The 15,988-nt window shown below is 34.2% G+C and overlaps 1 protein-coding gene across 2 annotated transcripts; it reads left to right on the forward strand.

Annotated features, from left to right (window-relative positions):
- The first annotated feature begins 3,557 nt into the window (after nucleotides 1-3,557).
- On the forward strand, nucleotides 3,558-15,767 carry LOC107011893 (protein SUPPRESSOR OF FRI 4-like). 2 transcript variants are annotated; one of them, XM_015211574.2, is made up of 7 exons: nucleotides 3,560-3,922; nucleotides 5,890-5,990; nucleotides 7,849-7,975; nucleotides 13,152-13,555; nucleotides 14,423-14,565; nucleotides 14,647-14,700; nucleotides 15,394-15,767. In XM_015211574.2, exons 1-7 carry the CDS (start codon nucleotides 3,729-3,731, stop codon nucleotides 15,463-15,465), a joined length of 1,095 nt encoding a protein of 364 aa, XP_015067060.1. In that variant the 5' UTR covers nucleotides 3,560-3,728; the 3' UTR covers nucleotides 15,466-15,767. The 2 variants fall into 2 exon arrangements, with proteins under 2 accessions (XP_027770570.1, XP_015067060.1); XM_027914769.1 differs by having other exon boundaries at nucleotides 3,558-3,922; nucleotides 14,647-15,767.
- Nucleotides 15,768-15,988: the final 221 nt, after the last annotated feature.

Genomic DNA, 15,988 nt, shown 5'->3' on the forward strand with positions numbered 1-15,988 from the left:
TTTCATGTTTTAGACTCAAAACAACACACAAATCCAATGACAACATACTAGAACAAACTAGCACCCAAACGACTAGTTTCCAAACGTCATGGATGTATCTTGAGTTTGATCTCTAAAACCACCAAACTAACTTCTAAAAGTCATTTTTAATCATTTATACAAGTTTACCAACTCATGAAACACATGTGGAACTCTAGTTCATCCTATTTAATTTAGGGTCATTACAGAGTTAGTTTCGTAGGTTGCAAAGTTTGTAATATATTTTCTGTGGAGGCTTAGTGATTTAGTGAAGTTGAAGTTAAATCCTGTAGGGGTACATGTTGTGATTTTTTCACCTTTTGAGTTGGGGGTTTTCCACGTAAAAATATTATGTTGTTACATACTGTCCTGACCACTTTGTTGAAACACGTTAGGCAACCTTTTTTGAACTTAGGCAAAAAGTTGAAATCAACAAATTACTAGGTTGTGCAGACTAATAAAAACGTTACTTAAAAATACGTTTATACTAGTTTTATAAAAAGATATTATTTTGATAAATTAATTTTAATAATGACTTAGTTTGATCAAAAATTCGAAGTCGATGCAAAGAGAAAGGATAACAAGCCCATTAAAATATGGTAATATCTAAAGTCATGCAAATAAGCAAGTGTAACAAACCCATTAGGTTTAGCACTAGAACTACTTTTTTATATAAAAAACTTTCACGTAAATTTGAAATGAAAATTTTGAACCATTTCTTTAATTAAGGTTATTTAATTAATGATTATTTCTTTTAAGTAATTAAATTGATTATTAATGAGTCATGTCTGAAATTTATTTCCCTTAGTCCACGTTTAAGAAACGGTGTTATAAGATAATATATTAGGGATGTCCACTACATCAAGAAGTTACTACATTAGTTCCCTCCATTATGAAGATAACCTCCACCTTTATGATCATTATTCTTGTAACTTTTCACCTCCATAACTTCCTTCACTATATTCATGGTTAATTTCATGTTTATAATTAACCTTTTGTATGCGTCTATGTTACACTATTAATAGAGGCATAAGGGTTTATATTATATACACTTGAAGATTTGGTGAACATTTGAATAAGAAAACTCTCATATCTTGTCCCCCTACAGTGCCGGCTCTTGCCTATAATTTTTTAGGTCACTGCCTTAGGGGACCTCAAATTTCTATAAATAAAAAATCATGTTTAATTTTTTCATGAATAAGAATTAATTTTTGTCTTTTTAAACTCCTTATGCACTCTATTTCTTCATATCTTTGAAGTTAGAGCGATATTCTGTAAAAAATATGAGTCAATAGCCAAAAAGTGTTGAACAAAGTAAATTACAAATATTCTTTTATTTCTTCGTAATTTTTAGATTAAAGTAGGATATACCAAGTTATCAACTTTTTGAATCAGATTCTATAAATTCACCCTTACCTTTATTTAAAATTTATCAACTCATTACTCATAGAACTATTCATATAATAATTTTCTCAATAAAATGATGTTTTTAATATTGAATTGATAAAACTTGCTTACAAACAATATTTTAAAAAAGTATTTGAAAAAATCATTCATAAAAAGATATTAAGTTATAATTTATATCTAAAAATTACAAAAAAAAATTCATATAAAATTTATTTAAATTTTAGGCCTCTAATCAAAATTTTGCTTTAGGCCTCGAATTATGTTGAGCTGCCCATGTCCCCCTATTTTATTGCTATCATATTATATATTTCTTATCTTATTTTCCTTTAGTTTTATAACATGTTGTCGACACGATTGTTCTACTATTGAAGGATTTAAGCAAAGCCAATATAAAAAGATAAAAATATTTGTGTTTATTTCTCTCTGGGGAATAAGGTAAATTACTATATAATCTATTTTATATTTTACTTTTGATTATGCATCATTGGTCTTCTTACCATCTCAAAATGTATGAGTCCATCAAGTTATTTTTACTTAGAGCAAAATTTTAATTTGCTCACTTATATATTTGATGATTGTAGTAATTAAGTTATTGTGGACTTAGCTTGATAAAGTGGGTCTAAATTCAATCTTACTAATCTAGCATGAAAAAGTAGATTGATTGAGGTATTGAGTTGTTCATATGTGTTATGCATGTCGAGATTCGAGAGAACTCACTCAATTCGTGATAATTGATTGAGAAATGACTATTGCACCTAAAGCGTAGCCTACCCATTAATATTCAACAACTTTTAGTAAATATTAATTCAATCACCCATTTTACGAAATTGACATTCAATTTGATCACACTCCCAAAAACTACCCGCTACTTGATTACTCCTGATTGTTTATAATTGTTAATTGTTCACTCAAATTCCCCCTTTGATATTAAATGTCACCTTGTCATTTATTTTCTTGTTTCGAATATGTCTACATCTACAGACGATTAGAACACTATTTCACTTTGTAATAAAATTCTTTATCGTATCACTCTCTGTGGGATCGACTCTAACTCTTTGTTTTGATTCATACTTGTTAGCGATCGTCTACACTTAGAATCGAATGAAGTGTAGTTTAATATTATCAATCAACAATGATCTTGAGCGCCAACCACGTCTAGAATAAGACTCGGAACGTGACACCATACTTGAAAGCATGAACATCATGCATTTTTTGAAATGTGACAATGGCATTCTCTTGAAAGTGAATGTCCTATATGGACATGTAAATGTAGTTTTTAGCGATCTTCAATAACATTAGCAATTTGGCTGTACCCAAAATAGTCATTAAGAAAACAATAGTAGCTTTTGTCTATAAACATGCCTAGCATGTAATCTATAAAAGACATGAAAGTGGTCCTTTTCTATCCGTTGATTTATCTTATGGTATTCCATTCACACTCTCTAACCTGTCACTGAGTACTGGTATCATCCCATTTTTATCATTGGGAACCAATTGTCATGCCACCCTTTTCTGGGCACGTGTTCAACTGGGATCACCCAATTGCTATTAGCAATTTAATACACAATCTTTTTTAATTAAATACATAATGTCCACGTTCAATCACTTAGTGATATTTTTCTTCACCACTTCTTGTATGAGTGAATTTGACATTCTACAATGCTCAATTCTTTTAATGCAATTTTTCTACAACTTACTTTTATGAGTGAACATTTGAAGGTATATGATGTCAATAATCAATCAATCTAAAGCTCTTTTATACACTTTTAAATTTGAAAACAGAATTTTCACCCGATGTACTAACAACTTCACAGAAATAATCACAGTTAGAGTCTTGTTTAGTTCCAAATAACATGTTACTATATACATATACTCTTTTTTCTTCCTTAAGTCTTTTTCATTAAAATTTACCTAATAAAATTTAACTAGAACATTCAATGAAAAGTTTTATGAATTTAATACATTTGATAAATTTCCATTCAATGGATGATGTTCTATATATGTCCATAGTTGATATGAGGCTTAATTTTAAAGCAATTTTTAGGTGATTTTATAAATATATATTTTTTTTATATAAAATTTAAATATGAAATGATATCATAGATTAGGATTTAGGAAGATACCATAAAAGGAAAAGTAAAATAAAATAAAAAATTAGAGAGATTTGAGTATACCAACCTATGATCGATCATATTTGATCAGTGTGAACTCTAGCAACGCTAACCAAAAAATAAAAACCCCAATCTGAGGAGCTGCTATCAGAACCCTAACCCTAACATTCAATCCTCGTTTGGAAAAAGAGAATGGGAAAGAAGAAGAAGAGAGCGTCAGATAAGGTTTGGTGCTATTACTGTGATAGGGAATTTGATGATGAGAAGATATTGGTTCAGCACCAGAAAGCCAAACACTTCAAGTGCAATCATTGCCATAGGAAGCTCTCCACTGCTAGCGGCATGGCCATTCACGTTCTCCAGGTTCACAAAGAGACCGTCACCAAGTGCGTAGCATTTTATTCATCAAATATATTTTTAGGAGATATTTGAATGCAACTTTCATTTTCTCCCAATTACTCATGTTTCCTTTGGAACTAGGAAGAAACAAAAGAGATTTGTCCTTAGTCTTGTTGTAAAGATTTGTGCTTTATATATACCTCTAAACTTGACTGCTTCTAATGTATCTGTGTATGATGATATTTGTTATTGATATGAAACTTGACTGCTTCTAATGTATCTGTGTATGTGGTGGAAACACCAAAATATTTAAGGCCAATTTGGCCATATACAGGAGAAGCCTATGAAATATAAGACACTCAATCCTCTGTACATACAAGAATTACATGGGTGCACCGAAAGAAAATAAGGGATCGGAGACTACTCCTAAGTTGAGCAAAGCTCATTGTCACCGTCACCATCGCCCTTTAAAAATTTCCCTGATTTCTCTCTTTCAAAATGACCCACATTAAAGCAAGAAGAGTAACATTTCAAGCCTTATGCCTTCTTCTTTTGGCTCCACTCTTCCAGCTGAACAACTCTTTTGTAGATCTTGGCACTGCCCAAGAAACTCCTAACCATCTAAAGATATCCTCCCTTAACCTCATAGCTGATTTGCAGTGTAGTAAAATATAATTCATGTCCTCACCTGCTTCCTTTCAAAGGAAACACCAGCTCAAGAAAACAACCTTTTGTATCCTAAGATTCTCTGTTGTCAAAATCACCCCTTTAGAACCACGTGAAGAAGCACACGTTTAGGAATCAAAACCGGTGATATGTGGAAAACTAACCTCTGCACCAGAAGCTTTTCATTTAAGGAATTACTTGAGAACAAATTGTTATTTCCCAACTGAAAGCATTAGGTTGTCTGTCAACGGTTCACATTGCTGTTGAAGTAAAACTAGCAATCTTTGAAAAAAGGCTCATCCCCTCAAACTTGTTACGTTATTTTTAGATTTAGGTTAAGTCCTTTATACAAATTTGATGGATTCCAAACACGATTTTTTTGCAAACTTGTAAGTTATATTCCTCACCAATCAACAATCAGGACATGCCGGAGACCTCCAAATATTGTGGACACTTGTAGATTAAGACTAATTAGAGAAACCCTAAAAGCTCTACTAACTGATCAGCTTCCTCTACAATCTTCTTTACACCAAATATAAAAGTTGATAATACAATTCCATTTAATTTTCTGGGTAAGATTAAACATGTCTTCGAAACACCTCTCATTACTTTCCTCTACTCTGTGCACTATATGCATGAGGGAATTGCTTTCCACCAATCCACTAATTTCCTCATGCATATATGATGAGAAAAAGAACGAAAACGTTCACGTTTTGATAGAGTAGATGGTAAAGGTCACATGCTCTTCTAGTGGCTCAAGAACAGAACTTAAAGTTAGATCCGTTAGTTTTAACCAATAATGTGTACTATTCTGTTAGCTTTTAGGGTTTTCTTTTGTCAAGACCAAATATGTCCACTTTTACGAATATAAAGGATGTTGTAAGTTTAGAGGTATATATAAAGGATCAAAATACTTCTACACACATACTTAAGAACTATTTTGGGTTTTGCACATGTACGTGTAAAGTTCCTTACTACCTATCATCCATAAGGGTAAATCTTAAAGGTTTTGGTTTTACTATGTGGTCTGTTTGATATGACATAAATATTGATGGTCATTTTTAAGTGTTCGGTTACTTTAAATTGTGTACGATGTTACTCCTGATCCAACCCCCCACAAAAAGAAAGTTAAAGCCTTGTTTCTTGTCCATTTATCTCCATAGATTTTCAGATCACCTAAAGTTGCCAGCTCAAGTGACTGATAACCTTTCCAGGAGAAAACTAGCTATAAACTATCTACTGTATCATTTTAGTTGTCTTGTTTGAGGGGGAGGGTGGAAGAGGAGGAACGTTTGCATGCTGGTATTTACAATTCATTGGGAAAATTTAAAATGATTTCTTGTTACAGGGTACCAAATGCCAAAGAAGGCAGAGAATCAACAGATATTGAAATATATGGAATGGAAGGAATCCCACCGGATGCGTTAGCTGCTCACTATGGAGAGGAAGGTATGGCAATTGTAGTCTGATATTAAAGAATTTGCCCTTTAAGAACTGGAGGTTTGACTCCTCTGTTGTACTTTAGAAAGTTAAGAGTTACTTTTGCATTTTATACCTTGCCATTCCATTCCATGGGACCACTGGCGGACTCAAGATTTTTGCTCAGGGGTTTAAAGTATAATGAAGAAGTTCAGGTAGTAATGCCAGTGCGCGGTGAGCGTAGTAGCCGCTTGGCATGCTCTTTGTACAAGAACCATGATATTTCATTGGTTTATAAAAGTAAAGACTAAAGTAATCAATGATATCGAGGACAAAGATACATTGATAAGAATTTTAGCGGATCAACTGAAATCTGTATTACATAAATTAATTCCTAAAACGAGTGAAAATTAAATGATGAAAAAGGGAGCGAGACGGGAAAAAAATATGTACCTTATCATGCTAAATTTAACTTACTTTATCATACCATATTAAAAATTTCCTTCTACTTTTATCATGCTCCATCGAGCATTCTTAAAATTTCTTCTGTTTTTTATACTTTTATTTTGTAATGTTTTACTTTATTTTTCACTTTTTAAAAATTTTAAATTAGTTTTCATTCTATCACATATTACTATTAAAATCGTCAAGATTTTCTAAAATTGTGTAAGAATAGAGTTGCTAATATTATAATGCATATTCAGAAGATAAATAAATAGCATTGTCAATTTTTTTAGTTCATATAGTTCAATTTACTGGGTTAGTCATAATTTGTAAAAAAGACAAAAAACAAATAAATCAAATAAGTTTAGTTCCCATCCCTCTAAAATTAGAATAAAAAATATAAAAGAAATTCCATGAAATCTATAAATTAATATTTTTAAAACGATGTTGACGATATTTAAGTTGCTTCATTCAATTACATCTGATTTACCTTTTTTTTTTCTAAAATAATTTATATTTCTATCTCAATTTCAAGTCAAGTATAATTCATCATATTCTAAAAGAGTTATTCAAGTTAGAGTATGAAAAAGAGTTACGTTGAAACAACATGAATAATAGATACAAAAATAAAAATAATCTTTAAAAATAAAAAGAATGTGTCTAATAAATTTAAACAAAAAGAAATTAAAATGAAGAAATGGAATAAAAGGAAAAATAATGAAAAGAAGAAGGTCTAAGCCCAAAAGTTCCATTTTCCAAAGCATTTAAAAGAGGGGAAATATGCTACAATGAGATTTGAACCCGTGACCTAGGGGCATTTCTTGAACCACTTATCCACGCCAAGTCTATACTTTATTTTCAGGGGTTCATTTTAATATATGTACCCATAAAATCAGAATTTCATGATATATAATTTTTTGACGAGGGGGTCCACCTAGGTCCGCCATTACATGGGACTATCCAATTTGTACTCTTCTTACAGAAAGATGGTTGCACTAAATTTGTTTATATACAGATAAAGTCAAGATTTGAAATAAATAAAAGTTTAAGTGTTAGTTTGAATTGTTAGGGGGGCTTTCTAGCACATTTATCATATTAAATATCCTATTATTATCAGGATTAGAATTTTATTTTTTTCAACATGGGCTCCTCAGGTTTTGTAATCTGTAGAAGCCTCTAATTTTCAGAAGTTGGCAGTTTAGTTGTTACCATCTCGATAAACTAAAGGCAGTTAGCTGAGTTGTCGACTTCTCAGTTTCTGATTTTAGGATTCTTGAGATTTTTATGCCTTTCTTATCTCCATACTCGAGTCGATACAGGTTTAATTCTATCTCTCCAGTGCTGCATATTGCATTACACTTTAATTTTAAAAATGTTTTTTCCACTCTTATCTCGCGACTGCAAACTCTAAACTTTTCCTTTAACGGATTGCATTTTCTTGTAGAGGATGAGGCCGTGGCAAAGACTGCCAAAGTAGACATCCTATCATCCCAGTATGTTGGTGGTGTGCTTCCAGGATCATTAGCTGCCGGTTATCCTCCCCGGGCAACTTTCGGCACAGTACCACCACTGTATGTTTGCATGGATATACTTCCCATCTTTTGAAATTTCCTGATGTTTGAAGAAATGTGGAGTTCTTTTTCATTCATATGCTGTTCGTCAAGGATATCCATTGTTCTTGAACTTAAAATTGAGGTAGAAAAAGTATATTTTAAAGATAAGGTAAATTAAATTTAATCGAACGAAGAAATTTGGAAGGCATGAATATTCCTTGATATTTCTTTTTTTTTTTCCAGTTCTATTCTAAACTAAATTTATTTGATTTATTTATCTTTTTTATACGGATGGAAAAGCTTATAAATTGAATGCATGACTAAAGTCGGCTATGCCATTTGTTTATCTTTTTAATATGCATTATAATACTTGTCACTCAATCCACACACATTTTAAAGAATATTAAATAATTTTCAAAGTAACATATGATGAATGAAAACATTTTTATTTTAAATTCAAAATAAAGTAGAACACTACAACATAAAAGATAAAAATCACAATTTTTTTTAAAGAAGACTCCATGAAGCAGGGTAAAATTAGGAAGAAACACTAAATGCGGCATGACAAGGCAAGTTTAAATTTAGCATATAAAGGTTAATTATTTTTTTCCCCGGTCTGTTTTGCTCCATTTTAGGCTTACTTCTTTATAGTTCACCCCCCTCCACAAAAATCCCGGCTCCGCCATTGTTTGGTACAATGTCTTAACTCGTACTATGTTGTTATAATATTAGTACAATATGTCAATATCCTTCTTTTGATGAACAGTAATATCATTGAAAGACATTAAGAGGATGCAACAAAGATACAAAAGCAAAAGTAGTGGCTGACTTAGTGTTATGATAGGCGAGGCACCTTGCCTCTGTCCTGCAAGGAGAGCAGTGACAATAAAAGGTGATAAGAAGGCAACGAGCCGAGGTGAGGAGTTCTCCTTTTCAAAAAAAAAAAAGAAAAAACCTCAGCCTTGAAAACTTGAAACGTAATTTTAGGTTTTTTCCAACTTACCTCTTTTCAGTTGACAGAGTTCTCCATTTTTTCCTTGTTCTCTTATTTCATGAGCCATCTGGAGAAGATTTATAGTAGGGAAATATGGTTTGCTTTGCTTACTCAATGGACAACTGAGGAAGTTGTGGGTACCATTGGGTGTAGTGTCTGGAAAACCATAAGAAGACTGTGGCCCCAGTTCAACAATAACATCTCAGTCAATGTGGGTAACAGTTTAAAAACTGACTTCTGGAATGAAGTGTGGATTGGAGAAGATAGTCTTAGAAACTCCTTTTCCATACCTATATACCTAAGTCTTCAGAGGAATTCAAAGGTAGCCCAAGTTAGGAGCCAACAGGGTTGGATCTCTTATTTAGAAGAGCATTTAATGACTGGGAAATTGGAGAAGTTGTCAATTTATTGGAAGTTCTAAACTCACATCCAGCTCTATCTGTGAGACATGACAAACCTAGATGGAAACTACACAACAAGGGGGTGTTCACAGTGAAATCATGTTACCGGAATCTTAACACACTGGGAAAAGAGCAACTCTGGTGGAGAACTATCCTAGTATGCATATGGTGGACTCTTTGGAAAGAAAGGAACTCAAGGTGCTTTGATGGACACAACACCAACTTACAGTAAATTAGGATGAATTGTATAAGCCTTTTGTTTTATTGGTGTAAACAAAATCTGATAGGGGAGATAATAGAATTAGTTGATTTTATAGTGAACTTGTAAAGAATACCCCGTGTAGGATGTAAGTTTCCAATTCATCATTTTTTGGATGATGAATCTTTTGGTGTGAATACAAGGTTACCCTTTTCTAAAAAAAATCATAGCAAAAGGGAGGCTTAGAAAAGCACTCAAGGGTGTGGCTTAGTGATCAATGAAGTGGTTGTGAACTCTGAGGTCTCAGGTTGAAAACTCAGTTGAGACAAAATACTAGGTGATTATTCCCACTTTTCCCATCTTGGATGGACAAAGTTACACCTGTTGATGGTGGGAAGTGACATGTCTCCCTTAGAATTATTGGAGATGGGCAAAAGCTGGCTCGCACACCACGGTCATAAAAAAGGAATAAAAAAGAGAAGCTTAGAAAAGCAAAAAATTCATGAAACCAAGATGATCTTATGGGAGCGTGCTGTAACTGCTTTTGCATCACCGTTCTATGACGTGGGGGATCCCTTTTAATTGTTTCAATTACTGAACTTTGATAAATTCATGAGTTCGTAGGACAACATAACCTAGGGATGAAGCCTCGTAGCAATCACGAAGCCAAGAGTTTCTCACTTAAAAATGTGGTGAAGAAGTTGAGGAACATTAAGTATTAATGGATGAAGTTAGGATGTTCCATTATGAACAAATGGACAACACAAAATGGAACCTTTTGTGTCCTCGTTGACTCCGATGAACCCTCCATTTTTTCCAATGAATTCGAAGGTATCGAATGATCAAGCATTCAATGAGATCCAAAAGCTTTAATTGAGATACTTTTGTGAAGGTGCTTGCCCTTTCTTTCTGCCAGAGTATGGTGACCCCTCCAAAACATTTCCGTTTCAAGCAAGCTTTAACTACCTCCTATCTCAATGGGAATTCAAAAAGGAAAAGATTGTGATCAATTGGACTAATTTTCTGGTATGTAGTGATTTTTCATCTCGAGACAAACCATATTTGGATAATTTCTTCCTTTTGGATGTGGTTGAAAGGATCACTGGATCTTCCAATTAGACACCTAGCAATAGGATGGTTGCTATCATACCAAGCAGAGTTGTTGCTGCCTCTGCTGGCTAATTCAGAATAGTTGTAGCTGCAAAAAAGGATTTTGTTAATGGCGTTGACGGTGCAAATGAACGTTGATTCTTCAGATTACGGAGGATTGTCACTGCAATTTCTGTCTAACTATAAATCATTATTTGGTTCTTTTTCTGATCTCCTACTCACATTTCCACACTCAAGAACCGACCATATATGTTGTAGTCTTGATAGACCCTCGATAGATTAGATTGTTGTTTCCTTCTCCATCTTCTGTATAAATCTCCTGCCCCCTTTAGATGCTATACGAAGTATTGTGCACATCCAACCGAGGTTATTTTCGTTTATCTTGATACTGTAAAGCGTTTGCCTCATTCCATGGTTGAGAACCAACTGATGCGATCATCACCAATATTTGCTAACTTAAATGATTTATCATCTGAAACAAAGATTAGGTTGCCACCCATAGTGTTATAGAAACTTTCAACAAAGAAGACCTCACCCGAGAATGTAGGGAAAAAAGGGGTAACGACAAGTTCCCAAGTCAGTCCTAAAAGAGGCATTTTTTCAAAAGTGCTCTGACTTTTTACCCCGACAGTCAATATCTACTGAAGATTCTCTGATACCTTAAGCACTAGGGCCTTGGTTTATTGAGCTTTTTTTATTGAGTGAAGTGAAAATACCTCCAAACTTGACACAAATGATTACTCCAATCCCAGAACTATGCCAAATAATAAAACACCTTTACACTTATCTAATTGAGCGTAAATACACCTCGATCTGCCACAAGAACATAATGTGTCATCACTTGCGGTCCAGCTGGAGTATTGTGCTGATGTATTGTAGATGTGCCCTCCACATAGATAGTGTAAAACCACTTCACTCTAATATTACCTACCCAACTAAAATAAACTCACCCGATCATGTTCTGAAAAGAACTCATCTATCTCTATCCAATTTTTCTCTCAAAAGGACCCATCTCTCTCAAAATTGCAAACTAACCCTTTGATTTCAATGAAAATCAAAGGGGTTTTGGCCTAGAAATCTTCGATTCAAAGATTTATGCTAGGGTTTTAGCTCATGTGAGAAATATAGGAGAAAAATATTATTGAATTGTGTCTCTACATTATCACATTGAGACCTTATGTATAAATACTACATTAGACTTCTTTTCCAACTATGACACTACTTTATAATCCTTTTCCAAGTAGGCTTCTATATAGTATTTATATTCTAAGTAGGATCGTATATACTATTCTTGTTCCTATTCATATTCTAACATCTGTATTATACTGATTTGTGATTTATATAGTTTGAGGGTCGTGATTTTGGTTAGTTTCGATCGCCGACACTTTTACTCCATTGTTCTTTTGCTCCTTTTGTTAAAGTATTTTAGTCATCTTCTTCATAAGTTAGTGCTTCTTTAAAACAATTTCTATTTTTAATTAGGGAGTCTGAAAATTGAGTTAGCATTTGAAGAGCATGAGTAAATGGAGGAAACTTAGAGCCTATTTTGATTGGCTTATTTAAGTGCTTCTAAGCTTAAATAACTTTTAAGCATTTTTTTAGTGTTTGGGCAATTAAAAAAAGAAGGCTTATAAGCACTTGGTTTTAAGCTAAAATGATAAAAATAAGTCAAAAATGAAAAGCCAATCCAAATAGGCTCTCAAATTTGAGTTCTAATTTGAGATATGTTTTAATGAAGGAAACTTAAATTTGAGGTGTTTTTTTTTTTTCTGATGACAAGGGAAACCTGCTGCCCCTACCCTTTGGGTGCGGATAGGTTAAAAACCTCGCTCCCATGTAATAGCTCGCAAACCACATAAGAGAGATAACGTGCACTAGGCTTGGCCCAGTAGGCAAATCCCTTGCTTTCGCTAGCTAGGGGTTTCGAAGTTGAGAGCAAAAGCAAGGGGTTTCGAACTTGAGACCTCAACATATAAGTTCCAAGCCCAAACTATTGTGCCACCTCAAAGGGTAATTTGAGGTGTGTTTGTGGTATGTTTAGTGGAGGAAACTTAAATTTGAGGTGTTTTTAAGGTATGTTTCAATGGAGGAAACTTCAATAGGAAGAAGAAGGATTATTATAGTCATTAGGGTCTTTTAAAATTAATGGGAAAAGAAAAATGAGTTTTTCTACCGTTTTCAAATGGTTTACTGCTTAGGTGCCATATTTATTAAGAGTGTCACACTCCTTCAAGGGTGTGAGACCCAAGCTTGGGGGTGTTTTCACCACTTCACTCTTTTTATTTTTGAAGTTGATCGAGTTTTTTTCTCAAAAAATAATAGTTTGATTTCTGGCGAATAGGTTATAAAATATGCCACTTCTATTATTTTATTAATATCTTTTTCTGCTTGCTTTAAATGCTATTTATAAGAAAGTTGCTTGCTCAAAAGCTCTGACGAGTAAGTCTATAAGTATATCATTCTTGCATGGATGTTTCCTGTTTATTGCAGCTACAATCCTGCTGTTCCAATGCGTCCTGCCGGTTGGCCAGTTCCTCCTCGGCCCCTTCCTTGGTATCCACAGTATCCTGCTGTCATGTTTCCACCTACTGCACCTATGGGTTTGCCGCAACAACCACTGTTTCCTGTGCAGAATGTCAGGCCTCCAGTGCAAGCAACTGCACCACCTATACTTCAACCATCACTACCTGTTGCTCCTCCAGGACTGCCAGTATCTACCCCACCTGTTCCTGTGTCTCAACCATTATTTCCTGTGGTTCCTAACAACAATTTTATTCAAAGTTTGCCAATGCTGACTGCAAGTGTGCCATTAAGCTCACCTGCTGAAGTGAACAACTCAATTGCCCCTAAAATGGGAAACTGTTCTCCTTCAAGCATTGGCTATCAGGTTCCAGGTAACCTATGCTTATTCTCTCGTTGACCTGTATTGTTAAAATTTGTAATGCGCGTCTTTTGGTGGAACTAAGGCCACATTATGTGCAACCAGGTATCCTATTTGTTTCAATCCTATCTCTGGCCACAGAACGATGTGGCCTTAAGATGCTAGTGGTTTCAGCATCTTGCAGGGATAAACTTTGTTATTGTCATAGTTGAGGTGATAGTGTGATGTTCTATTTGGTGGCACATACATGTATCCTAGAACTATATACTCTAAACTTTTCTGCATCTTTAGTTTCATGGATTATTTGTTGACTTAGGCATTATAAGATCTCTACTAGCAGCCTCCATAGCTTTTATTCAATGGCAAAGGTAGTACGCCGCGGAATGTGTAGTATATGTAAGTCACGAGTTCAAATCTTCGCTTAATATTCAAATAGAGAAGGGTAGATGCGCGGGCTCATTATCATGAGTTTTGAAGTAATAAACGACAGATTTTTCAGTTATTCCCAAACAAAATCCTTAGTAGTGATGTAATAGCTACTCGTGTATGTTGATGGGATTTAATAGTCAATCTGTTCACGAGTAGTTTACACGGATGTTAAAGTATATGATGTGTCTCGTGATGTCAATCGTTGTGGAAAAGAAAAAAGGACACATCTTTTCTCTTCTATGATTCACTTCAGCTGTTTTGAAATTCTTGATTGATTCTGTGTATTATTCTATGCATCTTCTTTATTAGTTAATGTGGGAGAATGTGAGTCTTGCTTTTTATAGGCCAACTGTTGATGATGTGGGTAACTCTTTGTATGATTTCATTGCCCACTTAAATCTTTCAAAAAAATTGATAATTCTTTTTTTCACATTTCATTTTTCCTTTGCAGCCCCAGCATTAGTAAATTTACATTCTTATGCCTCTGGCCCTAATACTGGTGGACCCTCAATTGGACCACCTCCTGTAATTACAAACAAAGCTCCAGCATTTAATGAGGTCTACTTGGTTTGGGATGATGACGCTATGTCCATGGTTTGTACTCTTTGCTTTTTCTGGTGGAATTCATTTATTTTCGGTAACTGTGATACTGAATGGTGGTCTGCAATTTTACAGGAGGAAAGACGAATGTCCTTGCCAAAGTACCAGGTGCATGATGAGACTAGCCAGGTAAGTTATCATTACCTAGAACTGGTATTCTTTCTTCTGGATATGGACTTGAGTTGCGCCTGTCGAGAGGTGTTGCATTCCATTTCTCAGATTCAGTTGTTTAACTATTCTTTCCTTGTCCTTAAGCAAGTTGTCCCCATTCTCCTTCCTCTTGCTGAAACTATCTGATAAACTCTTTGAAGAATATCTGATAATCCAATCAATCATACTTGATGTTTCGATTAGTTCATGGACTGTTTTATCTTTGGCCACTCACCGGTTGGCAAGGAATCCCAATAAGTGTGGTCATCGAAAGATTCAAGTATGTATTTTTATTATCTTTTGCTCGTAATTAAGTAATGATATTTCTGTCAAGATGGTGAGCATCTACTCTGAGGAACAGGATTATGAATAGAGTGTATGTATTTGTTCTTGGAAATTTCATTTTCTGTGTTTAAATTTCGCCTGTGCTTGGCCTTGAAAAGATTTGGGTTTGGGTGAGCAAGCGTACACCTACCAGATGCCCTGTAAATTATATTGATTATACTATTGACATATGGTCAAACAGAGGTTCAATGTTGGCTCAGGTCAGATTCTTTTGCCGGGTTAGGAATCTCATTGTATCAGAAGCATCCTATGATTTTCCACTTGTTTGTAATTCTGAGTACTATCGGTATTTCTGTCTTAAGGACTGTTTGTGGTTTCTTCTTTCAGATGACCTCAATAGATGCAGCAATAGACAGAAGAATCTCAGAAAGCAGGCTAGCTGGGAGTATGGCTTTCTAAACATTAGCAACATCTAGTGCTATAGTTTTCCTTTGATGCAGGGTGCTTGCAACTCCAGGAATACAACTCTTTGCATATCAGTTTTTGATGTAAAAATCTTTTAAGAGCCATTATTTTTACCCTGTATTGGAGAAAGGAAGATAGAATGGGAACATATATTTTTCTTTAGGGTGTGTTGGGTACAGATCCTCTTCTTGTGCTCGATTGGTTAAAACTTTTGAAAAATATTTTCTTTAGGAAGACACACTCTTAAAGAATTCTTAAAGTAAAATGACTTTTCTTAATGAAGGTAGGGTAAACAAGCATTGTTATCCCAGCTCCATCTTATAGTTTTGTTTTAGATATCTTCAAATGTTTTTAGCATAGTTTATTTTATTTGTATACCAAAAACTACAGTGTTTTCCAAAATAAAATATTCTTCCTAAAAACCATTTTTCTCTCTATCGAGCACCTTTAATCTTTACCACTGAATCTATCCCATCCCGTCCTAAAGTGGATTAGCTTCATACATTCAGTTGTTGCT

Source organism: Solanum pennellii, chromosome 2, assembly GCF_001406875.1.
Source record: "Solanum pennellii chromosome 2, SPENNV200".
Classification (NCBI taxonomy): Eukaryota; Viridiplantae; Streptophyta; class Magnoliopsida; order Solanales; family Solanaceae; genus Solanum; species Solanum pennellii.